The sequence below is a fragment of the Salmo salar genome, chromosome ssa22, assembly GCF_905237065.1.
Source record: "Salmo salar chromosome ssa22, Ssal_v3.1, whole genome shotgun sequence".
NCBI lineage: Eukaryota > Metazoa > Chordata > Actinopteri > Salmoniformes > Salmonidae > Salmo > Salmo salar.
In genome coordinates this window covers 22931974-22958555 of record NC_059463.1, presented here as the reverse complement: position 1 = coordinate 22958555, position 26582 = coordinate 22931974, and the positions used below count along the sequence as shown (strand labels likewise).

Here is a 26582-nt window from a genome sequence, read left to right as displayed (position 1 = left end):
TCAATGCCATCCTGAATCTCACAGAACTGTCCTGGATAGGCCTACTCCACCATCAGCCCTCCCTTCTGGCAGTTAGTACAGACAGAGACATCATGGAACTGGACTTCTACATGCCAGGAGGCCATTCAACAGCCAAAAGCTGTCGTGTATTGCCATCCCATGTACATATTTTGCTACCAACCATGGCTGGCCAGCCCATGTGATACCTGAACTGGACTTGCATGTAAAGAATGGGCTCTCATGTTGGGGTGACTCATGCATTGGTCTTGGAAACTGTGCAGTAACCCCAAAATCCCTTTAATGGACATATGCCATCTATGGCAAACAGGAGGCCACTTAGGATGGTCAACCTTAAGTAAAGACGCTGTACAGTATGTCATCGTATATGGTAACTGGGGATTGACTGTGCGATAGTGGCCTTTGTGCACCATGCTTGACCAGCTCCACCTACTCTGCAAACCCTTTACTGTCCGTCATAGCCCAGGGATCATCTTCAATGTACTGTTTATGTGTGTGGAGCTGCGTCCTTCACAGCACTTCTTAGTCGTAGTCTGTGACCTACATTCTAAGTAACCTCTAGTTAAAGATGCAGTCCGGGATTTTACAAATTCGTGGAATTCGTAACATATCATACGAATTACAAAAATATCTATAATAATAATAATAATAATAATACAAAATGGATAACGATAACAATTTTCGGGGACTTGTTTTGGCTCGTGAGCACTACTTTCAAAACTACTGACTGAAATTATACAAAAGCTCTGGGGCATCACTTTAACCAGAGGTCACCCTCACCTGTTCTGTCACTCTCCTCATCTCGTGCTGTGCCTGCCCCAGACTGTAATCACAGCCAACCTCCAACAGTTAATATTGGCCAAAGTATCACTTTCAAAGGAATACTGTATGAGGAAATATGTAGGAGGTGACCTGCAGGACTTTTTGCCACATTCAACATAAACTCCACAGGTCAATTAGTTGTTGGAAAGATCTAAGGCAGATTTGTTTGTTACAGCCATTTCACAGACTCTCCTTCACAACCAGACAACCAACCATTCCACTACTGGAGTATCCCCAGCATCATTCAGGCTGAGATAACATTCCAGTTAGTCAACGGGTCTCGTTGGCATGCAAGCTGCATCTGTTGACTGCACCCAACTCTTGTTGAATGTGAAACTGATCACCACACAGACCCAATCATACAGGAAGGATGCTGGCCTTGTCGCTGCAGCTTACCCAGAATGACCAGTTAGCTGTGCTAGACGGTCAAACCCCAGAACTACAACCACCACTGGCTACTTTGTCTCCTCACCCAGTTGACTTGGAAATGTATCTATAAATTAGCAACCAAAAAGTAAATCTTACATTCATCATCAACCGTTCATAGTTAACATTTCCAACTATTGTATCTCAATTTAACTTTTTAATTTTTAATTTAACCTTTATTTAACTAGGCAAGTCAGTAAAGAACAAATTCTTATTTTACAATGACTGCCTACCCCGGCCAAACCTGGACGACGCTGGGCCAATTGTGCACCGCCCTACGGGACTCCCAATCACGGCCGGTTGTGATAGAGCCCAGGATCGAATCAAGGTTTGTAGTGACGCCTCTAGCACTGAGATGCAGTGCCTTAGACCGCTGAGCCACTCGGGAACCAAATATATGTTTACAGGTCTATGCTTCCAAGGTGCATTAAGATATCCTAATTCTTTTTGTTTGTTTGTGTACGTAGGGCAGACAACTGAATACTTGTACTCCAAATTTTTGCAACATGAGAGCTTGCAATATTGGGTTACATGAGCTTCAGCTAGGCATTCACAATATCTATAAATTTAACCACTTTTGCAGTAAAAGTATTTATACAGTAAAAGTATTTATACACAACCATCCATTTCATTAATGGGAGACATTAAAGATGTGAAAAAACATGGTTGTCTTTTGTTCTACCTTGGGTAGGGGTATCATAAAAAATGTGGGGGTCTTGCCACTAGCCTATCAGTTATAATACAGGAACTGCGATTGAGGTGGCAGGTAGCCTAGTGGTTAGAGTGTTGGGCCAGTAACCGAAAGGTTGCTGGATTGAATCACTGACCTGGCAAGGTAAAAATCTGTCGTTCTACCCCTGAACAAGGCAGTTAACCCACTGTTCCCTGGTATGCCGTCATTGAAAATAAGAATTTGTTCTTAACTGACTTACCTCGTTACTTAAAAACTGCCAAAATAGAGGAAACACCAGCATAAAGTGTTGGGCTGCCAGAACAGCTTCAGTGCACTGTGGCATAGATTCTGCAAGTGTCTGGAACTCTATTGGAGGGATATGACTCCATTCTTCCATGAGAAATTGTTGATGGTGATGGAAAATGTTGTCTCAGGCACCGTTCCAGAATCTCCCATAAGTGTTCAATTAGGTTGAGATCTGGTGACTGACACACACACACACACACACTTTTAAACCCCCTATGCTCCTTTGAAACCAATCTATCAAAGTTACTGAGATTTCTTCTTCTAGCCATGGTAGCCAAAATAATGGGCAATTGGGCATTTTTTTACACAACACTAAGCATGATGGGATGTTAATTGCTTAATTAACTCAGGAACCACACCTGTGTGGAAGCAACTGCTTTCAATATACTTTGTATCCCTCATTTACTCAGGTGTGTCCTTTAAAATACAGGTAGATTTGGTATTCCAGTGACGGAGCATGACATGCCCTTCCCTCATACCATTGGTCCATACTGCTGAGTGTAGACTTTATGGAGAGGATACTGACTAATGGCCTTATCTCATAGGGCAGCGCACAATTGGCACAGCGTTGTCCGGGTTAGGGGAGAGTTTGGCCAGGGTAGGCCATCATTGTAAATAAGAATTTGTTCTTAACTGACTTGACTAGTTAAATAAAGGTACAAAAAAATGATATTATTTTTTATCTCAAACCGTCTGTGTAAAGCGTTCTCCTCCCATGCAGCCTACTATGGTTGAACTGTAACTCAGTAAAATCTTTGAAATTGTTGTGTGTTGAGTTTATATTTTTGTTCAGTATATACCGTAAATTCCGGACTATAAGCCGCAACTTTTTTCCCAGGCTTTGAACCTCGCGGCTTAAACAATGACGCGGCTAATATATGGATTTTTCCCGCTTTCAATTTTTTTTTTCCAAAAAAACACATTCTGTGACGTGCTCAGTTTTTTGCCGGCATGAAGCTTTCATTAGACCAATGAAATTGCCGAACGGGTTACGGTCAAACAACGTTTTTGTTTACTGTTTAGATTAAATCGAGCGCTCTCAAACTTCCCATCATTCTGATTACGGTAGTCATTTTGTCACCCTCATGGCAAAGACACGGAGAAATGCATATGATGCAGCTTTCAAGTTGAAGGCGATTGATCTGGCTGTTGGAAAAGGAAATAGAGCTGCTGCACGGGAGCTTGGTCTTAATGAGTCGATGATAAGACGTTGGAAACAGCAGCGTGAGGAATTGACTCAGTGCAAAAAGACAACTAAAGCTTACTGCTAATTTTTTATTTTTTGTTACAAGCCGTGTTTCGTTAAAGCCTATTTATTTTTGTTACAAGCCGTGTTTCGTTAAAGCCTTTTTATTTTTGTTACAAGCCGTGTTTCGTTAAAACCTGTGTAAAGTTAATTTTTTTCAATGTGCCGGTAGGCACCTGCGGCTTATAGACATATTTATGTTCAAAATAAAAAATATAAAAATATTCAGTGGGTGCGGCTTATATTCAGGTGCGCTTAATAGTCCGGAAATTACGGTAATCAATCTATACTTCAATGTTTTAAAATTAGTTATGGCATGTTATGGAGGACATAGCATGTTTTCTGTTTGACAAATCATTTTAGTATATAACCCAGTAACAAATGGTTTTGGTCAACCTGAATGGCCTTATGGATGTGTCTGGTTTTGACTGATAAATGAGGCTCCTAAAATGTCTGACTGTGTAATTATAATAATTAAATTATAATATTGCAGCAGTATTATGTTTTCAATTCATTTTATAAATTTTTTACCATCCTTGCAGACAACAGATAAATTGTAACAAAAATATTTTTCAAACACCAGAAAAGTGTGGCTTGTGTAAACTATGCAAAGTTTGTTCAGAATCAGAATAAAGACAGTTTGTGTGACTACAGGGATTACTTGTTAACCAACGTGGTAAGTGGAGGTATCAAGTAGCGGTCCATAAAAGCATCACACTGGATGAGGTCAGAGAGGATTTATGAATCTCCCTTTATGACCATTTAAAATCCACCATCACTACTCATTAAACCGTGAGAAATACTTTTCTCCCATGTGCAGCTTAGCCAATCCCAGGCCAGCAAGGCTGAGCTGAGTTGAAAGTCAACCCTTTAAAAGGCAGAAGGGAGATGAATGGAGAGCAGAGAATGAGGTGAGACAACCTTCCAAACACACCAACAACAGCAAGACTAAAGGCTCAAAGCAAACCTGTCAAAATACAAGATGAAAACCATTCTCTCCATTGCTCTTGTGCTCCTTGCTCTCTATCTGGTCTCTGAAGCCCACGCAGTCCAAGTCAAAGTGCAGGTAAGGGCTCCTCCTACAGCAAGGTTTACCTTAATATAATGCATTATAATATGAAGACTATAGACTGCAGTAATATCAGATTCAAACTCATACTCAATTGGACAAAAATTGTAAACTAATGAAAATAATGTTTGTTAACCCTCGCAATGTAGCTAACAGACAAAATTCAGAGTGGATTTTTTTTTAACAAAGTGCATACTTGGTGCAAGCTATCATTACAACTCTATGGGCATCCTTGTCACATATAGAATGTGTAAAGCATCTTTATGATTGGCCGGGTCCCCAATATGACTCACTGATGTGGTGCTCTCTCTAACCGTGTCTCTCTCCTCTCTTCTCTTCTCTCTAGGAGGGCGACTTTGTTTTCTCACTGGAATCAGTGAAGAAGCTCCAAGAGCTGACAGAGAGCGGCAGTGTAAACGGGAAGCAGAATCCTCGTCTCGCCAGCACCAGCTTTGCTTCCGTCTGTGCTAACCCCTCCCTGCCACAGGAGTTCATGCCCCTGTGCATGCAGAGAGAGGCCAGCATGTCTCTCTCAAGACTAGGTAAGAAAAGGCCACACTATAGAATAATATCCACTATAGTCCAACTTGGTGGAACAGACCAGATTGTGATAAGACCGTTATAATTTGCTGATGGCGAGTCATTGATCAGAACATGTCTTTTATGCTAGTTGGTCTCTGCAATATGTGGTTGTAGTTTGAAGTGATTGAGTGATTTTGAAACATGTTTTTAACACTGTACCTTTCTCTTCTTTCTTCCAGCTACTGTGCCTATAGACATCTGTGAGATCTGTGCCTTTGTTGCCTGCACAGGCTGTTAGGCAAGATATCGACTTGACTGCCAGCAGAAGACAAGCCACCCACATTATCATTCTGCATATTGTGACAACAATGTGGACTTCATGTATTCAAATTGCCATCCTCAGACATGATTGGCCCGAAAGATAACTGGACCAAAAATGTAAAAAATATATTAAATGATGGCAGCTCATTTTCTAGAAAATGTTACTTTGGAGCATATTCAGCACTTATTTGTCTACGTATTTTCTTTCCCTTTTATCACTTGACTTTTATTTTGGAAATGTTGATTTGTTACAGTTCTATCTTACCAGTCTTTGTACTTATTTAATGTAGAGATGTATTTTTGTTTTGGAGGTTTTGCATTCTTTTGTATGTTTATAAATGCCTCATGTTTAATAAAAAAATCTTTGAAGAGAGTGAGTGGTCTACCAACTGCATCAGAAAACCTTGAATAGAATATACCTGATAAACTGGCTGATATTGGCACAACACAAAGAATAATACTTTATTCACTTTTGGTTGAAACTTGACATTTCTGTATTTCCCCAACACATACACAAACACACGCACACACGCATAAACACACACGCACACGCACACACACATTTAGAGGTTAATAGTTAATCTTAAGGCTAACTGCTGCCCCAGTGCACAATTTACATCCCACAATCTATTCTATTGTCACTGTGCTTTTGCTTCACTACCTAGACATTGATTCACTACCTAGACATTGATTCATTGGTATATATTGTAGATTCATAGACAGTAGTAGATTGCACAACAGTAATAAATAACAGCAACCCTTTGGCTAGTACCTGTAGATCTTCGAATCCTATAACTCTCACTGTTGCCAGTGCTGGGAATTGAACCGGCAATCTTCCAGATTCTGCTCTGTATTTTGAACCTGTAGGGTGGGAAGCTTATTGCCCCATCCTTCCCATGGTCACCACACTCCAAAAAGCAAGTTCTGCAGGCTCTAGTTTTTTCTAATCTTGATTAATCTTGTCTAATCTTGATAATCTCCACCAGGCACAGCCAGAAGAGGACTGGCCACCCCTCATACCCTGGTTCCTCTCTAGGTTTCTTCCTAGGTTCTGGCCTTTCTAGTGAGTTTTTCTTAGCCACCGTGCTTCTACACCTGCATTGCTTGCTGTTTGGGGTTTTAAGCTGGGTTTCTGTACAGCACTTTGTGACAACAGCTGATGTAAGAAGGGCTTTAACCCAGTAACAAATGGTTTACCATCCTTACATCCTTACATTTGATTGATTATTGTCCAGTCGTGTGGTCCAGTGCTGCAAGGGAAGACCTAGTTAAGCTGCAGCTGGCCCAGAACAGAGCAGCACATTTTGCTCTTCATTGTAATCAGAGGGTTGATATAAATACTATGCATGCAAGTCTCTCTTGGCTAACAGTTGAGGAGAGACTGACTGCATCACCTCTTCTGTTGGAAATCCCAAATTGTTTGCATAGTCAATTTACACACAGCTCTGACACACACACTTACCCCACCAGACATGCCACCAGGGGTCTTTTCACAGTCCCCAAATCCATAACAAATTCTGAGCCCTTTTTGCATCGAACTTCCTTCCATCTCATATTGCTCAAATAAACAGCAAACCTGGTTTTAAAAAAAACAGACAAAGCAACACCTCACGGCACAATGCCTCTCCCCTATTTGACCTAGATAGTTTGTGTGTATACATCGATATGTAGGCTACGTGTGCCTTTAAACATTTTTTATGTAGTTCTGTCCTTGAGCTGTTCTTGTCACGCCCTGGCCATAGAGAGGGTTTTATTCTCTATTTTGGTTAGGCCAGGGTGTGACTAGGGTGGGCATTCTATGTCCTTTTTTCTATGTTTTGTGTATTTCTTTGTTTTGGCTGGGTATGGTTCTCAATCAGGGACAGCTGTATATCGTTGTCTCTGATTGGGAGCCATACTTAGGCAGCCTGTTTTCCTTTGGGTTTTGTGGGTGGGTACTTTCTGTTTAGTTCATGTTCCTGACAGAACTGTTTAGCTGTCGTTCATTTTGTTGAAAGTGTTCTATTAAAAGTTAATGATGAGCACTCACCACGCTGCGCCTTGATCTACTCCTTTCGACGGCAGTTACAGTTCTTGTCTATTGATGTTCTGTATTATTTCATGTTTTGTGTGGACCCCAGGAAGAGTAGCTGCTGCTTTTGCAGCAGCTAATAGGGATCCTAATAAAATACCAAATACCAAACACACCTGACTCAGAAAATCTACATATTATAGTCTTTAATTTAGAATCCCAAGTGCCCGTCCCTAATGTAGTTGATGCTCCCAATGTTATTTGTTTTTTAGATGTGTAGTTAAGTATTATTATTGGCGTTAAAGAAAAATAATGATACAGTTTACAAGCACAAAGAGACAATCACTAGCAACCTTCAGTGTTTTTAGGCCATTCTACCATTTTTACTCTCAGAGCCAGACTGAATGTGCTAGAAAATTGAAAGTATGTATTCTACCACCTTCTCTTTGTAATGCTGACTGACAAGCAAAGAGACAACTGATACAATATCCTTTGTGTCACTAGTGGGTAAAAAATAATCAACATGTAGCCAAATAACTAAATTCAATCAAATGTACATTTCAGTATTATAAGTATTGGACTTTTAAGTTAATGATATGTACCCATTGATTCTTGAAGAATATAAGTTATAAATGCCTCATGAGCTTAGTTCAACTGTCGTAACATCCAAAATATAAGCTTCTTTTACACCATTGTTTGAAAACAATGTAATTGTAAACGCTGTATGGCCTCAAAACATGGTTAAACTATCATTTTGATGTAATGTCTGGTTTGTCCTTGCATCCATATCTCTGTCTATGAATTTGACAGTGGTTACATTTCCCCAGCCCATCCCTCAGCTGTTTACCAAAAACAGTGTCAGGTTCCCACTTTGTTGTTGTTTGAACTGCATACTGCCCCATTAAGCAGAATCTCTTTTTCCCATGGTCAAAGACAACGGTACCTCTAGTACTATCAGGTATATTCATCATAGGTAGATGCTTCCAGTTCCCAGCCAAAGGAAGTGTATGCACGTCATGGGTAGATGGTAAATGAAGTCACAGCAAATGCATTGTTGTGGCAGATTTGATTGAATTACAGCCTCAGCCTCCTTGTTGCAGATTGCAAACGCCACAAATATTAGACAGACCTATCCAAACAATGTTGACAAAGTCACTATCATACCTAAAATGCAAACAACCACTATACAATTGGACAGATAGCCTGTTGCTTTGTTATCAGGGTTTAATGATGAATGACTGTGGGTGAGATGGGAGAAATTAGATTTATAGGATGTTTAATTGGCACTAAGGATGTCAATATGGAACAACATGTCAACAATAAAAGCATACAAACAACATAGTGACAGGGGCATGTACAGATGTGGATAAAGAAAAAAAAGAGGATCCTGTGGCATAACACGTTTGTGTTTTGTTATCAGGTACCCAGGGTAAAGAGGGCTCCAGCCCCACGTTAATAAGTGACTTAATAATCTGTCCAGCGATGGGTTTATAAAGGGCAGAGCAGAGGCACACCTCAATTCAAGCTGTAGGCTCCTCTCTCTGCATCTCAAGGCTCTCTGAGACATCCGGGCGAAGCTGAAAATGAAACCACTGAGTGTTTGTCTCGTGTTGACCTCTTGCATCCTCTGGGGCTCACTGAGTGTGGAGATTAGGGTGAGTATATCTCTTCTTTATGCCCACGGTCAGAAATGTTTAGAGTTGTGTGACTAGTGCTGTAACTCTTTGTTGTCTTTGACATGGGATAAGGACATTCTTCTTGGAGGTGTATAGGGTTTGTGTCAGAAGGTAAGTGTAGCTGGTGCATGAAGTCAGGCACAGGAGAGCAAAATGAGTGAGCAACGAACTTTACTCAAAAACCAAAGGCACAAGGTAAACAAATACACTTGACCAATAACCAACGGTAAACATTACGCACGGTGAACACAGCACCCGTGGAAAAACCAGCCATCATGAACCGAACTGAACATAGAAATAATCACGCACAACAAACATGGGGGAATCAGAGGGTTAAATACATGAACATGTAATTGGATAATGAAAACCAGGTGTGTAGAAAATAAAGACAAAACCAATGGAAAATGAAAGATTGATCAGCGATGGCTAGAACACTGGCGACGTCAACCGCCGAACGCCGCCCGAACAAGGAGAGGGACCGACCTCGGCGGAAGTCGTGACAGTTTGTTACTTGATTAACAATATCTGTAAGTGTCTGGAGTTTAGAGATGCTGGTTCACACGTGTGAAGATAAGTTAGTGGAACTAGAGAAATAGATCACTTTCAACAACACACTGATAAAGAAATAGATCACTTTCAACAACACACTGATAAAGAAATAGATCACTTTCAACATCACACTGATAAAGAAATAGATCACTTTCAACAACACACTGATAAAGAAATAGATCACTTTCAACAACACACTGATAAAGAAATAGATCACTTTCAACAACACACTGATAAAGAAATAGATCACTTTCAACAACACACTGACAGAGTTCATGGTGCACTTTGACTAAGAGCTTAACTTCATGATAGACCATTAAAGAGATGTGGGGCCATTGTCAAGTGAGAGGAGTGCATCAACATTTGACACTGTTCTCTATTTTTTACAACTTTTATTTAACCAGGCAAGTCAATCAAGAACAAACTACAATTTACAATGACTGCCAGAGCATTAAAAAGCTAGCTTCTTTTTGTTTGGTTTTAATTATCATATAGCAATGCATTCTGTTGTGGTTTATTCATTCTTGTTTGGAATCCACACACTGTCATACTTCTTTTGAACTCATTCACAAGGTTATTAATTGGCTTATCTGTATAATAATCTATTACGCTATGAGAATCACCTGTGTAAACCTGTCACCTTCATAGTGGAACAACACATTAGGTCGTCTAATAATGACAACCTAACATGAAAAATCAAGGATTATGCAAGGGTAAATGAGAGAATTCACCATCTCATCCATGTGTTTAACTGTGTCCAGGATGGAGAAAGGAGCTATCCCCTAGAGGCTGTGAAAGCGTTGAAGGAGCTGATCGACACAGATGCCATGGTTAACCTGCGGTTGATCAACACCAACATGGTCTCTGTCTGTAACAACCCTGTCTTGCCACAGGCCTTCTATCCAGTGTGCCAGGGCAAAGAGGCAGCTATGGTCTTCTCCAGGCTAGGTAAGGCTGTACCATAAACAAACAGTGGGTGGACTGAAATATTGTAATTCAATATCGTTATATGACTTTAAAAATGGTTTGTCTTATTGCCCCATCCACCTTATCTGTTGTAAAAATGTATAAACTGCACATTTTAGCATTCAAACACAAGACTGTTTAGATCCTGCGGACTTGAATATGTTCCGCGGACTTGAATATGTTCCGGTCAGCCTCAGAGAACAACACCGACCTATACGCTGACTTGGTGAGTGCGTTTATAAAGAAGTGCATTGGAGATGTTGTACCCACTGTGACTATTAAAACCTACCCTAACCAGAAACCTTGGATGGATGGCGGCATTTGCGCAAAACTGAAAACGCGATCCATCGCATTTAACCATGGAAAGAGGTCTGGGAATATGACTGAATATAAACAGTGTAGTTATTCCCTCCGCAGAGCAATCAAACAAGCAAACTGCCAGTACAGGGACAAGGTGGAGTCGCAATTCAACGGCTCAGACACGAGACGTATGTGGCAGGGTCTACAGGAAATCATGGACCACAAAAAAAAAAAAACAGCCACGTCACGGACACCAACGTCACACTTCCAGACAAACTAAACATTATCCCGCTTGTGGATAATACAGTGCCACCGTCGCGGCCCGCTAATAAGGACTGCGCCCCCCCCTCTCCTTCTCTGTGGCTGATGTGAGCAAAACATTTAAACGTGTTAACCCTCGCAAGGCTGCTGGCCCAGACAGCATCCCTAGCTGTGTCCTCTGAGCATGCGCAGACTGGTGTGTTTACGGACATATTCAATCGCTCTCTATTCCAGTCTGTTGTCCCCACATCCAGTCCCGCTCCAAGGCCGGAGCCTTCCTCTGCGCCGGTGCCCAGTCCAGGCACGGCAGCCAACCCAGCGCAATGGCCGGGGCCTTCCTCTGCGCCGGTGCCCAGTCCAGGCACGGCATCCAGTACCGCTCCAAGGCCGGAGCCTTCCTCTGCGCCGGTGCCCAGTCCAGGCACGGCGTTCAGCCCGGCTGGGTCTGGGCGGGGGCTACGACCTGCACCGGAGCCGCCACCAACACTAGTCACCCCCCCCAGTTGGTTTCAGGTTTTGCGGCCGGAGTCCGCACCTTTGGGAGGGGGGTACTGTCACGTCCTGACCATAGAGAGCCCTTGGTTCTCTATGGTGTAGTAGGTCAGGGCGTGACTAGGGGGTGTTCTAGTTCAATATTTCTATGTTGGTGTTTTGTATGGTTCCCAATTAGAGGCAGCTGGTAATCGTTGCCTCTAATTGGGGATCATATTTAAGTAGCCATTTTTCCCACCTGTGTTTGTGGGATATTGTTTGTGTTGGTGCTTGTGTCACCACGTAGTCACGTTATATTGCTAGTTTATTGTTTTGGTTAAAGAAGTTTCACTTTAAATAAATATGTGGAACTCAACAAACGCTGCGCCTTGGTCCGTCTCTTACAACAACTGTGACACTGACCAAACCCTCCTAACCTGGACGAAGCTGGGTGAATTGTGCACCGCCCTATGGGACTCCTGGTCACGGCCGGTTGTGACACAGACTGGGATTGAACTCCGATCAGTAGTGACGCCTCAAGCACAACTATGCAGTGCCTTAGACCGCTGCGCCACTCGGGAGGCCCCATTTCATATATTTTTTTTTTTTCCTGGCGGGGGGGCACCATGGGATTTATTTAAGACACTCTTTATAGAAGTAGTAGTAATTCACTATTTTACAACTTGTTGGATGGTTGCTCATCCTGAAAGTAGTCTATGGGCCAGGAGAAACTGTAATCCATGGTTCAGTTTTCTTTAAACAGCCATTACAAACTTTCACCACTAGCTAAGAATCAATGTAGGTGAAATCAATGTAATTTGGCCATAAAAAAAACATGTTCACATGTCCCCATCAATTCCATTGAGTTTTAGCTAGCGGTGGCTAAAGTTAGCTGAAGCTTGTAATAGCTGTTTAAAGGAATCTGAACCATGGATTACAGTTTTTCCTGGCCCATAGTCTACTTTCAGGGTCATCTAAAATCAAGTTGTAAAATAGTGAACTACTCTTTAAAGACCCCACAACCTCCCTATGGGGCCTGTTCTGAACTGAATTTATGTTGTGTACTCAGGGAAGGGTGTATGCAGATTGAAAGGCGTTTGAAGTCAATGATAATGGAAACCTAATCCATCCTCAAGGGATTGACTCTGAAGGGTTCAGCATACATTGGTAGTCATTAGCACATTGAGTGGTTTCAGTGAAACACTGATTACTATCTGCCTTGTTATCAGCTGACATGACCTCTAACCACCAATACCAGCAGCCAAAGTGCTCTGTAACCTGACAGGATTTACTGAGTTTTAGAGACAATACAACCATCCCATATCATTCATCATTTTTATACGATCAACAACATGACTACTTGAGCAAAGCTGTGAGATCAGAGAGCCAGATCACAGATGTGACAGTACTGACATATTTCCTATTTTATTCCACATGAGCACACATGGAAAACCCAGGAAAGCAATTCTCGGAGACTGAGGAACGCGTTTTCATAGCACCTCTTGTTAGCTCTACCAGAGAGCTGGACCACATACACAGGATGTAGCAGTAGACGGCTTGCTACAACAAGCAGGAGATGTTGGCCTGGACACAGCCAGTCCTGCTGCCAAAAGAGAATGATTCCTGCGTATAATATATCCTTCCACTTAACGACATGATTTATGTGTGTTGCTCACGAGTGATTCTACTCACAAGAGCCCAATTAAAACGGAACAAACAGCATTTGAGTGCAATAAAATGTGCAAGACAAAGAGCACTCCCATGCCTCTCTATTGCTCTGCAAGCCCTTTAACGAGGCTGATTAACTTCCTCCCGTTGTCAATATTAGCATTGTATCTGACACTACAGCAGCCATAGGCATATATTAACCTTCTGTGTTTGTTGTCTCTCTCCAGTGGATGCCATCAAGTCTCCAGATCTGTGTGAGATCTGTGCCCACCCCGCGTGCTTTGGATGTCTACCGTAAGACTGCCACCATCTGTTACACAATCCTCTGAAGCTTTCCTATCTACAACACACATCTTCACCTTCAGATCTGCATCGCATATGAAGCCAGGGCATGAATAAGCCCATCCTATCCATGTGCCAGTGGCCATTCATCGACAAATTGCATACAGTTGAGGAATGTTATGTGTTTGATGTTGTTTGAGCTGTACGGCCAAAATCAATTTACTTATAATTCAGCAAAAGGCTTTAAATGAACAGTAATGTCCAGATGTTCTTGACGTTTCCATGGATTACCATGGAATATGTGATAAATTCACTGTAGAAACTGTGAATCATAAATTTCTATTGCTAATCAAATTGTGTCTAATCTGTTGTCCCATTTCTTCCACCAGACTGAATGTGTTTATACTCTGCCACATTTACTGTAAATGGACTGATTCTGTAAATATTTCGAAATATATCTACTTTACTGACACTGTTCATTTGTTTCAATATGGATTGATAGTGAAACAGCTAAAATTATTCATACACTATATATACAAAAGTATGTGGACATCTCTTCAAATTAGTGGATTCGGCTATTTCAGCCACACCCGTTGCTGACAGGTGTATAAAATCAAGCACACAGCCATGCAATCTCCGTAGACAAACATTGGCAGTAGAATGGCTTTACTGAAGAGCTCAGTGAGTGTCAAAGTGGTACCATCATAGGATGCCACCTTTCCCACCAGTCAGTTCGTCAAATTTCTGCCCTGCTAGAGTTTAGGGAAGGCCCTTTCCTGTTTCAGCATGACGATGCCCCCTTGCACAAAGCGAAGTCCATACAGAAATGGTTTGTCGAGATCGGTGTGGAAAACCTTGACTGGCCTGCACAGAGCCCTGACCTCAAGCCCATCGAACACCTTTGGGATGAATTGGAACGGCGACTGCGAGCCAGTCCTAATCACCCAACATCAGTGTCCGACCTCACTAATGCTCTTGTGGCTGAATGGAAGCAAGTCCCTGCAGCAATGTTCCAACATCTAGTGGAAAGCCTTCCCAGAAGAGTGGAGGCTGATATAGCAGCAAAGGGGAGACCAACTCCATATTAATGCCCATGATTTTGGAATGAGATTTTCAACGAGCAGGTGTCCACATTTCCAATGTTATACATTTAATTTTAGCAAAATATTGTTAAACCAGCAGAGGGCAGACCTTACCATGTAAATATCACCTTACATTTGAGTAATTTAGCACAGTGGTTCTCAAACCTCTCCTCAGGAACCCCCAGCTATTCCATTCATTTGAACTATTTCAGAGGTGGCACACCTGATTCTTGTCAACTAATCATCAAGCCCTTGACTAAGATGAATCAGGTGAGCTAGCTCAGGGCTACAACAAAGCTCTGAAACATCTGGGTGTCCCCAATTTGAGAACCACTGATTTAGAAGACACTCTTATGCAGAGTGACTCATGGTCATGAGTGCATGCATTTTTCACAATGGTCCCCAGTGGGAATCAAACCCACAACCCTAGCATTGCAAGCGTTATGCTCTATCAACCGAGCCACACGAGACCACCTAGCACCAGGTTAGGTTACACTTTGCATTTGGATAGTCCATCTGTAGATGCTCTACAGCTGGTGATAAACTATATTTTGATAAGCAACTGCTTGCTAAGGTTACAGTTAGGGTTAGGTTGAGAATAAAGGTTAAGGTTGGGGTTAGGGCTAGGGCGAGGCTAAGGGTTACGTTCAGGTTTAGGATAAGGGTTAAGGTTAGGGTTAGAGCTAGGGTTAGTAGGTGGTTAGTTGAAATGTTACTGAGCGCATCTACAGATGGTCTATCAAATACAGCGTTACCCCAGGTTCCTCCTTTACCTTACACTACCCATAATGCTGTGTATCATGCCCAACTGAGCTTTGACGATGGTTATTTATGTTTTTTGGATTTCTTATCAAGCCCTTGTCATTCTTTTGAATGTAACCATGATTATAACTATGATTGGTGGGTGGGGATGGTTTATAACAGCGATTGTATAATAAATAATGTGTCACAAAATGCAAATAGATAACAGCATCACTTCAAAGGACCATCATTCAAAAACCACAATTATAGTAATGTTAGTATTTGTAGAGGATGTTTTGACATGCAGTAAGGATCAACTCCAGCCCAGTGACATGAAAAAGAGGGCTTGAGAAGAAACATGATTGTACAGAGCACAGTGCGGGGGTCACAAAATCCTTTTCAACAGTTGTTTTACATGGAAGAGGGGAAACCCAAATAAAAACTGGTCAGTATTGCTTTGACTGACTCCCTCTATTGACATTTATCACAGCAGGCAGGCAGAGAGACATCTGACTGTGGAAAAGGTGAACAGTATTATGAATTAAACCCCATTACTGGCTGTGTTAGCTTGTACCGTGTTTGACTCAGTTTGCTCAGCTCCTTTGGTGAAGCTTTGAGGACATTCAAAGCTTTTCAAGATGGCCAATGATAATACTACCAATGGAAACAACAGCATGACATAAAAAATAAATGAAACTGTATGAAAGACATTCAAGGAGTTTTGGATAGAAGAAAACAATGTGTTTTCACTTAAAGCGACACTGCGAGATTCTTGCAATTAAGGCGTTTTTCTACCAGCATACCTAGAGTCAGGTGAACTCGTGGATACCATTTTTATGTCTCTACCTGCAGTAGGAAGGAAGTTAGAGATAGTTTTGCGTGTCAATACTAACTAGCATTGGCTCAATGACTGGAAGTCTCTTAACATCACAGCAGAGAATAAAGTCATAATAACATGGTAATAGTCTGGAGAGCGCATGACGCTAACATGGCTCAAATGTGGTCATTCTGTACCTTCTTCTCCCCCCCCCCTTCTACGCTGCTGCTACTCTCTGTTTATTATCTATGCATGGTCACTTTAACTCTACCTACATGTACATATTACCTCAATTACCTTGACTAACATGTGCCCCTGCACATTGACTCTGTACCAGTACCCGCTGTATATAGCCCCGCTACTGTTTTTACTATTTTTTACATAACACTTATTTTTCTTAAAACTGAATTGTTGGTTAAGAGCTTGTAAGTAAGTATTTCACTGTAAGGTCTACACCTGTTGTATTCGGCGCATGTGACAAATACAATTTGATTTGAAATTTGATTTGATTTTAAAAAGCTTTTTTTTAACGTTTAAATTACTACAAACCCGTATAAGGTTTGGGTTCTCACAAGACCATATTTCCATGTACAGTCCTTGTTTACAGAAAACAGACGGAAGACAGAGTTGACTGCCTGTGCTAATTAGCTATATGTGTCTCCAAACACCTGTGTGTACATGGAAGATGGACACCACAAAAGTTAATATGGAGTATTTGAATGTTTTGGCTGCCAATTCTCCTGTAAACAGAACATGTAAGGCCCTTGGACTATAAGGAGTAATGTTTGGGTCCATTAGTCCATTATTGGGCTAGGTGTTTCCCAAAGAAAAGAAAATGTGCTAGATTATGTAAATGTTGTAGTTTTAAATTGCCCCATTTAAAACTACAGAGGCTCAATCCAGTTTTACCAAGACCCATGGTGTTTCAAAAATAAATAATTAATGGCACAAAGGGGAATAAGATAATTCACATCAAATCATCCCAACAAAGTTAACAGCATGGAACACATAACACAAAAATAAACATTTGCATGTCAATGGAAACCATTTATGAAATCCAAACAGTGTATTTTTATTTGTGTGCATTCCCTTTAATCAAATGATTAATTTGGCTGGTTGAGATGAGCCGCAACATCAGATCCAAAATCATAACACAAGAGAAGTTTGTCCTCAGCGCAAACAAAAACATCCACCTATTGTCACGCCCTGACCTGTGAGAGACGTTTTATTTCCTCTCGTTTGGTTAGGTTAGGGTGTGACATGGGGTGGGCATTCTATGTTTTCTATTTCTTTGTGTTTAGCCGAGTATGGTTCCTAATCAGAGGCAGCTGTCTATCATTGTCTCTGATTGGGGATCATACTTAGGCAGCCCTTTTTCCCTCCTTCAGTTGTGGGATCTTGTTTTTGTACAGCTCAGTGAAAGCCTGCAGAACGTGACGTTCGGTTTCCTTTGTTTGTTGTTTTGTTTAGTGTTCTGAGTTATAATAAAATTGATCATGAGCACTTACCACGCTGCACCTTTGTCTCCTCTCTACGACGAGCGTCACACCTACACAATAATTTATCACCCAGTTTCTCTGTGTACAATTTACTCACAATGTACTATCTGACCTCAAACTAACTCTCCTTTGGAGGCCCAGTCAAACAAATGGACTACTGCAGAGTTATGATTACTGCAGAGTTATGTTCTCCTGGAAGGTGTGTGAACACAGCACAGCAGTGCATGACCTGAGCTGAACTGAGGTTGTTGCTAGCTGTCTGGCTGTGGTTCTCCTCAGCAGTGGGAATGAGGGGTAGGCTTTCTTTCTGAAGCTGAGTTTCCTCTGCCTCCTCTCACTGGAATTAGTTAAGAATCCCATTTCATAGCCAGATGGAGAGATAGGGGAAAGAGCAGGGATTAGATGCTGTTAATTACCAACTGAGAACAGCCTGTTTGTTTAATGACACACTTCCCAACACTCTCAGTCTCTCCTTTGAAATAAGCTATGGAGTTTAGAGTACGAGTGGAAGTCATTGAATGAATGCCTTCTCTGTTAAAGAGTAACAAAGAGGAAGAGCAGCAGAGAAATCTGGTGAACTTCGCAGAAGCTTATCATCTAACAGTTACATAAAAGGACAGCAAGTAGGACAAAATGAGTTGAAGCTTGGCCTGATGTTTAGATGTATAAACGGATGTTTATGACATAGCAGGATGTCAGGGCCGTAGCTACATATGAAGACACAGTTGGTTGTGCATCAGCAGTTTTCTTCTTGTTATTTGTCACTTACTGACAGTCTCTCAATTAGCTGATGTCAGCAAAAAAATGTGATTGGTAAATTAGTCTAGTTAGTCTAGCCAGATATCTAAACTTGTAGTGATCATGGCTGAATTACCAACCGGGCACTCAGGGCATGTGCCCAAGAGACTTCACCTCCAGGTGGCACCCATTGATATATACATATATCACAAACCCGATGTGCCTTATTGCTATTATAAACTGGTTGCAAACGTAATTAGAGCAGAAAATATAAATGTTTTGTCATACCCATGGTATACCCATGGTATACGGTCTGGTATACTATGTCGTTCAGCCAATCAGCATTCAGGCCTCGACCCCCACCCAGTTTATAAATATATATATATATATTGATTTGTTTAACACTTTTTTGGTTACTACATGATTCCATGTGTGTTATTTTATAGTTTTGATGTGTTCACTATTATTCTACAATGTAGAAAATAGTAATAATAAAGAAAAACCCTTGAATGAGTAGGTGTGTCCAAACCTTTGACAGGTACTATATATATTTTAAACATACAGTAAAATCTACCTGCAGTGAAGCCGCTCAATATTACATTACATTCAGTCATCCAGCAGACACTCCCATCCAGAGCGACCCACAGGCGCAACCAGGGTCAAGCGCCCCGCCCAAGTTCACAAGGACAGATCCCTACCCATTTGAATCAGGGACCCGAACCAGCAACCTCTCAGGGCACCAGCCCAAGCTCCCAACCGCCAGGCCACCAACCATCCAAGATCCCCCCCACAGTACCCCTCGAGAGATGCCTCTCAACCATCCAAGACCCCCCCCCCACAGTCCCCTCTGAAAAACCTCCCCATCTACTACCCACCCCCCAAGCCACTGTCCCCCTCCAACCTGACCAAAACCACCACCCAATGCACCAACAACCAACAGAAAGATGTAACAACAGAAGGATGTAACAACTTTCCTTTTTTGCGTCAGTTAAACTTCTTCTTTTTGGGGGGGAATTTATTTTAGGCTTTTATCTTTGATCCCTTGATTTTGTTAGTCACTCTCACTCAGATATCATATTAACATGTCAATGGCAAAATGTATGGAATTGCAGGAAATTTGCTTTAAAACTGCAAACATTTCTCTACACCCAATGGCAAAATGTGTAGAATTGCAGGAAATGAGCTGTTAAACTGAAATTGTTTCTCTCTGCCCCATGGCAAAATATGTAGAATTGCTGGAAATAAACATTGTTTTTTCCTCTGCCTTCAAGAGGTTTGCCCATCATCAAAAAGGATTTGCCCGTGAGGTATGTGTGTGTGTGCACGTGTGGTTGCACATGCGCGCTTGTGTGCTTATGCCTGCATGCTTGTGTTTGTGTGTTAAAAAGTAAGCTCAGTCAGTTAGAACGCTTCAAAGCCAGTCTGGGCCGTGGCCAGGGACTCAGACCCTGGCTACGGCCCTTCAGGAAGTGGAACATTAAACAAATATTTTAATGTGACATGTTTTGTCTTTTTTCAGTCATGAGGTAACAATTTCCTATAGGCCCTTTACAAGTCAGATTTAGCAAGTTGCAGTAATACACTGTGTAGCATTTTAGCTAAAGAATCAATGGATGAATGAGAGTATTGGAGCCTTCCACCGCACACTCATCAAGACCAAAAGGGTTCCCTGTTTCAAAAGAACGTCAAACATTCAATCACATGCTGTCAGCTTGAATGAGAAAATGAGATGCCTTTAGACTAACGAGCGGTAACCACTCCCGTTTTGGTAATTACAATATAATGATGCAAATTATTTTAATATGTGTAGTAATTGGGCACATTATCAAGAGTGGCACCCATTTGGGAGGAGAGCTTCAAGTTCAGAAATCAGGTTAATTGGATTTTAACCATACTTGGCAAGTCATTCTCTTTGGAGATAATCAGATGAATATGCCGTCTATGAACGCAGCACCGATATGATTAGCTGCAGCAAAGAGAAGCTGCAGATCCACTGATCTGTGCAGAAACATGAGTGGTTACTCAAGTGCAAAAGGAATGTTCAAAAAGGGCCGGTTGATTCGTTTTCTGTCCTCACTAGGCTCAAGGGACTCTTTCTCCGGTTTGAGAAATGCTCTATCTGTTGGCTTCATCATGTGCTGTTTTTCTGAGGCCAGGTCAGACACTTTCACCATCATGCTCATCTTCAAAAACCCACAGATTCAGCAAGTGAAATATTACAAATGCATCCTCCTTTCAACATAATGATTGACTTGTCCTCTGTGTTACTCTTGGTTTATCCTCTTCAGCTGCAACACCGCAGGGATGATAAAGCCTGAGAGCAGTAAGAGTTCAAGGGTCAAACAGTCCTTGTGTGATGAAATTACAGAGCCACAAATGACTGTATACTTTCAAAGATTTGTATTTTTATAATACACATCTATAACCAACCAGACATGTACTACTAGAACAGAGACACAACAGTATAGCCAGTCATACTGTAGTTCAGAACAGGACTACGAAACTGACCAGAGTACTGCATGATGCACGTGACACACATAGAGTGATTTTATTACTGGTGTATTTGTTTGTTTTTGATAACATATTATTCAGCAAAATCATCCTTCTGCAATTGTCTAGCTAAATGTGACTATGTTGTTGTTATTATAGCCAACCGTTGCTCCACATAATATGTATGCTCACTAAATTGCTATCTCTCAGGTTAAACTACTGTGTAGCGACGCCGCTCTGGCTTGAGAGGCTCATTAAAATCAGACTGGGCCTCTCTCTCTCTGTGGGGTTTGAAGGGATTGGGGGATGGTCTTCACTCCCCTGTGGATCAACTGTAAGAGCTTGCAGCTGTGAGAAAGAGCCAACACACTGGGAAGACAGGCAGGGAGACCCAGGCAGATGCAGGCAGGGATCATAGGAGTAGTCTAGTAGCTCTCCCACATCAAAGCCTCTCTCTCACAAAATGTGATTTAAAACCTATGGCTGCTTGGATTCTGGGGGAATGAGAGGACTCCAAAAGTCTACAAGAAAATGACAAATCCATAATTTTCCTGCTGTGTGAACTATTGACATTCACAGTTAGGTGACTAAAATACCAAGTACGACATTGAGACCTGTGCATTTATCAAAGTTGCTTGAACAACAACCATGGTTTGATAACTATATAAAGACATTTTTAAGACATTTCCAGTTGTTGAATACTGGGAAACAAGGAACTCCCTATGGGAGGAGAAAGACTGTGGGAGAATCAGGACTCAGGAGTCAGGTCTCTCTCTCTCTCCCTCTGTCATTCCCTTGCTGCTGTGGATACTCGATGTGTGGTCTGAGATACACAGAGTGTAGGCTGTGGCTGGTTCTTCTACAGTGTAGCCTGTGTTCCGTCTGGCCGGTAGGAACCGATGAACAGTATCACCCTGTGAAAACAATATTCTGTAAATCTACCGTTCATTCTGCTCGTCCAGTCTGCGTCTGGTCCATAAATAGAGTTGAATAAATATTTTACTTTGTTTAATAAGCCTCTCAACATATCCTGTGTATAAATACACAGCATATAACAGAGCACACATAAACAGGAATATTCAGACCACCAAAGAGGTTTGTTCTTCCATTAGTACGGTGTACTTCCATCTCCCAGAATTCACTTGGTTCACTAAAGTAAATGTATGTTGTATTTCTGTACTGTATCCATCACAACATCTCCATGCATGTGTATGAACTACACCACAGAAATGAATAACTGGGAAGGAAACAAAAGACAGACGCCTTTTTTATTACTGTAAGGTGGGCACATTGTGTCACGTCCTGACCAGTATAAGGGGTTATTTGTTATTGTAGTTTGGTCAGGACGTGGCAGGGGGTATTTGTTTAGAGTGTTTCGGGGTTTGTTGGGCTATGTGTTTATGTAGAGGGGTGTTTGCTTAGAGTGTTCCGGGGTTTTTGGTTATGTTCTATGTTAGTATATTTCTATGTTCTGGTCTAGTCTTTCTAGTTCTATGTTTAGGGTTATTGGTTTGACCTTCAATTGGAGGCAGCTGTTCTTCGTTGCCTCTGATTGAAGGTCCTCTATAGAGGAGTGTTTTTGTAATGGGTTTTGTGAGAAGTTGTTTTTTGCATAGCTGTGTATAGCCTGCATTACTGTTCGTTCGTTCGTTTTCTTGTTTTGTTTTTTCAGTGTTCTAATAAAAGTTAAAATGAGCACTCAACCCGCTGCACCTTGGTCTACTCCATACGATGACCGTTACAGAACTTCCCACCACAAATGGACCAAGCAGCGGGGTAAGGAGCAGCAGAGGAATTATATGGACTATGGGGAATCATGGACATGGGAAGAAATTCTGGACGGGGCTGGACCATGGAGGAAGGCTGGAATGGCCTGGGACTGTTATATCGGAACACGGCTGGCATGGAAGCCTGAGAGGCAGCCCCAATAAATTGTTTGGGGGGGGGGGCACACGGGTAGTTTGGCTGGGCCAGGGTTAAGCCCCAAGCCAACTCCCCGTGCTTACCGGAGGCAGCATGTTACTGGTCAGGCCCCGTGCTATGGGGTGATGCGCAAGGCGTCGAGGCCGAGCATTCACAGGCCGGTGTGCGCGGTGCCAGCATCTCGCATTTGCCAGGGGGAAGCGGGCATCCAGCCAGTAAGGGTGGTGCCAGTACTGCGCTCGAGACCGCCAGTGCACCTTCACGGCCCAGTGTATCCTGTTCCTGCTCCTCGCACTAGCCCTGAGGTGCGTGTATCCAGTCTGGTGTCTCCAAAGCCAGCACCACGCACCAGGCCTCCAGTGCGTCAGCCCAGTCCAACTCGTCCTGTTCCTGCTTCTCGTACTAGCCCTGAGGTGCATGTGTCCAGTCTGGCACCTCCAAAGCCAGCACCACGCACCAGGCCTCCAGTGCATCAGCCCAGTTCAGCACGTCCTGTTCCCGCTCCTCGCACTAGCCTTGGGGTGTGTGTCTCCAGTCTGGTACCTCCAGTACCAGCCCCACGCACCAGGCCTCCAGTGCGTCAGCCCAGTCCAGCTCGTCCTACTCCTGCTCCTCGCACTAGCCCTGAGGTGCGTGTTTCTAGTCTGGCACTTCCAAAGCCAGCATCACGCACCAGGCTTTCAGTGCGCAGTCCCCGTCCAGAGCTTCCGACGACAGTGCCTCGTCCAGAGTGTCCGGCGACAGTGCCCCGTCCAGAGTGTCCGGCGACAGTGCCCCGTCCAGAGTGTCCGGCGACAGTGCCCCGTCCAGAGTGTCTGGCGACAGTGCCCCGTCCAGAGTGTCTGGCGACAGTGCCCCGTCCAGAGCTTCTGGCGACAGTGCCCCGTTCAGAGCTTCCGGCGACAGTGCCCCGTCCAGAGTGTCCGGCGACAGTGCCCCGTCCAGAGTGTCCGGCGACAGTGCCCCGTCCAGAGTGTCCGGCGACAGTGCCCCGTCCAGAGTGTCCGGCGACAGTGCCCCGTCCAGAGTGTCCGGCGACAGTGCCCCGTCCAGAGTGTCTGGCGACAGTGCCCCGTCCAGAGTGTCTGGCGACAGTGCCCCGTCCAGAGCTTCTGGCGACAGTGCCCCGTTCAGAGCTTCCGGCGACAGTGCCCCGTAGAGAGACGGCCCACAGTCCGGAGCCAGCACAGATGGCCCACAGTCCGGAGCCGAGAGAGACGGTCCACAGTCCGGAGCCGAGAAAGACGGCCCACAGTCCGGAGCCGAGAGAGACGGCCCACAGTCCGGAATCGGCGCAGCGAGAGTCGCCCTACAGTCCGGAATCGGCGCAGCGAGAGTCGCCCTACAGTCCGGAATCGTTGCAGCCAGAGACGCGCTTCAGCCTGAGGTCTACAGCGACGAGCTTCAGCCCGAGGTCTCTAGCGACGCGCTTCAGCCCGAGGTATTCTGTGGGGGTGGACAGGTTAGGTGAGGGACTAAGGCCAAAGCCTGAGCCACCTCCACAGTAGGAGGATTGGGGAGGGGGAGTGTAGCACAAGAACCGTCGGTGATGGTGGCCACCCTCCCTTCCCTCCCTTTAGTTTAGGTTTATTTTTTATTTTGGGTTTATTTTTGTGTTTTGTGTAGGTGCCTCCGGGGTCTGCACCTTTGGGGGGGGGTACTGTCACGTCCTGACCAGTATAAGGGGTTATTTGTTATTGTAGTTTGGTCAGGACATGGCAGGGGGTATTTGTTTAGAGTGTTTCGGGGTTTGTTGGGCTATGTGTTTATGTAGAGGGGTGTTTGCTTAGAGTGTTCCGGGGTTTTTGGTTATGTTCTATGTTAGTATATTTCTATGTTCTAGTCTAGTCTTTCTAGTTCTATGTTTAGGGTTATTGGTTTGACCTTCAATTGGAGGCAGCTGTTCTTCGTTGCTTCTGATTGAAGGTCCTATATAAAGGGGTGTTTTTGTAATGGGTTTTGTGGGAAGTTGTTTTTTGCATAGCTGTGTATAGCCCGCATTACTGTTCGTTCGTTCGTTTTCTTGTTTTGTTTTTTCAGTGTTCTAATAAAAGTTAAAATGAGCACTCAACCCGCTGCGCCTTGGTCTACTCCATACGACGACCGTTACACATTGTGTGAAATCAACTGAATTGACACATAAAAAAATATAGAATGGAAGGGTTGGAAAAGCCTTCAATCACCAACTGAAATCCCCATATAATAGTTAGGAGTCACAAAGATGTTTCAAAGACCTGAGATCCTATAAACATTACTGACAGCGGATTACAGTGAAGAAAATGCCCTGAGGCAGAAAGGCTGGGTACATGTGGGACTGGAGACAGAACTTACCATAAACTCACAATACAGATTTTTTTCACTATTTTGAATGGGTTTTGTTAGCTGAAAATATACACTGCTCAAAAAAATCAAGGGAACACTTAAACAACACAATGTAACTCCAAGTCAATCACACTTCTGTGAAATCAAACTGTCCACTTAGGAAGCAACACTGATTGACAATACATTTCACATGCTGTTGTGCAAATGGAATAGACAACAGGTGGAAATAATAGGCAATTAGCAAGACACCCCCAATAAAGGAGTGGTTCTGCAGGTGGGGACCACAGACCATTTCTCAGTTCCTATGCTTCCTGGCTGATGTTCTGGTCACTTTTGAATGCTGGCGGTGCTTTCACTCTAGTGGTTGCATGAGACGGAGTCTACAACCCGCACAAGTGGCTCAGGTAGTGCAGCTCATCCAGGATGGCACATCAATGCGAGCTGTGGATAGAAGGTTTGCTGTGTCTGTCAGCGTAGTGTCCAGAGCATGGAGGCGCTACCAGGAGACAGGCCAGTACATCAGGAGACATGGAGGAGGCCGTAGGAGGGCAACAACCCAGCAGCAGGACCGCTACCTCCGCCTTTGTGCAAGGAGGAGCAGGAGAAGCACTGCCAGAGCCCTGCAAAATGACCTCCAGCAGGCCACAAATGTGCATGTGTCTGCTCAAACGGTCAGAAACAGACTCCATGAGGGTGGTATGAGGGCCCGACGTCCACAGGTGGGGGTTGTGCTTACAGCCCAACACCGTGCAGGACGTTTGGCATTTGCCAGAGAACACCAACATTGGCAAATACGCCACTGGCGCCCTGTGCTCTTCACAGATGAATGCAGGTTCACACTGAGCACGTGACAGACGTGACAGAGTCTGGAGACGCCGTGGAGAACTTTCTGCTGCCTGCAACATCCTCCAGCATGACCGGTTTGGAGGTGGGTCAGTCATGGTGTGGGGTGGCATTTCTTTGGGGGGCCGCACAGCCCTCCATGGGCTCGCCAGAGGTAGCCTGACTGCCATTAGGTACCGAGATGAGATCCTCAGACCCCTTGTGAGACCATATGCTGGTGCGGTTGGCCCTGGGTTCCTCCTAATGCAAGACAATGCTAGACCTCATGTGGCTGGAGTGTGTCAGCAGTTCCTGCAAGAGGAAGGCATTGATGCTATGGACTGGCCCACCCGTTCCCCAGACCTGAATCCAATTGAGCACATCTGGGACATCATGTCTTGCTCCATCCACCAATGCCACGTTGCACCACAGACTGTCCAGGAGTTGATGGGTGCTTTAGTCCAGGTCTGGGAGGAGATCCCTCAGGAGACCATCCGCCACCTCATCAGGAGCATGCCCAGGCGTTGTAGGGAGGTCATACAGGCACGTGGAGGCCACACA

The 26582-nt window shown here is 43.6% G+C and overlaps 2 protein-coding genes across 2 annotated transcripts; both read left to right on the top strand.

Annotated features, from left to right (window-relative positions):
• Positions 1-4384: 4384 nt before the first annotated feature.
• On the top strand, positions 4385-5776 carry LOC106582947 (guanylin). The gene is made up of 3 exons (XM_014166590.2): positions 4385-4557; positions 4907-5102; positions 5322-5776. Exons 1-3 carry the CDS (start codon positions 4474-4476, stop codon positions 5378-5380), a joined length of 339 nt encoding a protein of 112 aa, XP_014022065.2. The 5' UTR covers positions 4385-4473; the 3' UTR covers positions 5381-5776.
• A 3009-nt stretch (positions 5777-8785) lies between these two features.
• LOC106582948 (guanylin) lies at positions 8786-14064 on the top strand. The gene is made up of 3 exons (XM_014166591.2): positions 8786-9069; positions 10401-10587; positions 13533-14064. Exons 1-3 carry the CDS (start codon positions 8998-9000, stop codon positions 13601-13603), a joined length of 330 nt encoding a protein of 109 aa, XP_014022066.1. The 5' UTR covers positions 8786-8997; the 3' UTR covers positions 13604-14064.
• The last annotated feature ends 12518 nt before the right edge of the window (positions 14065-26582 follow it).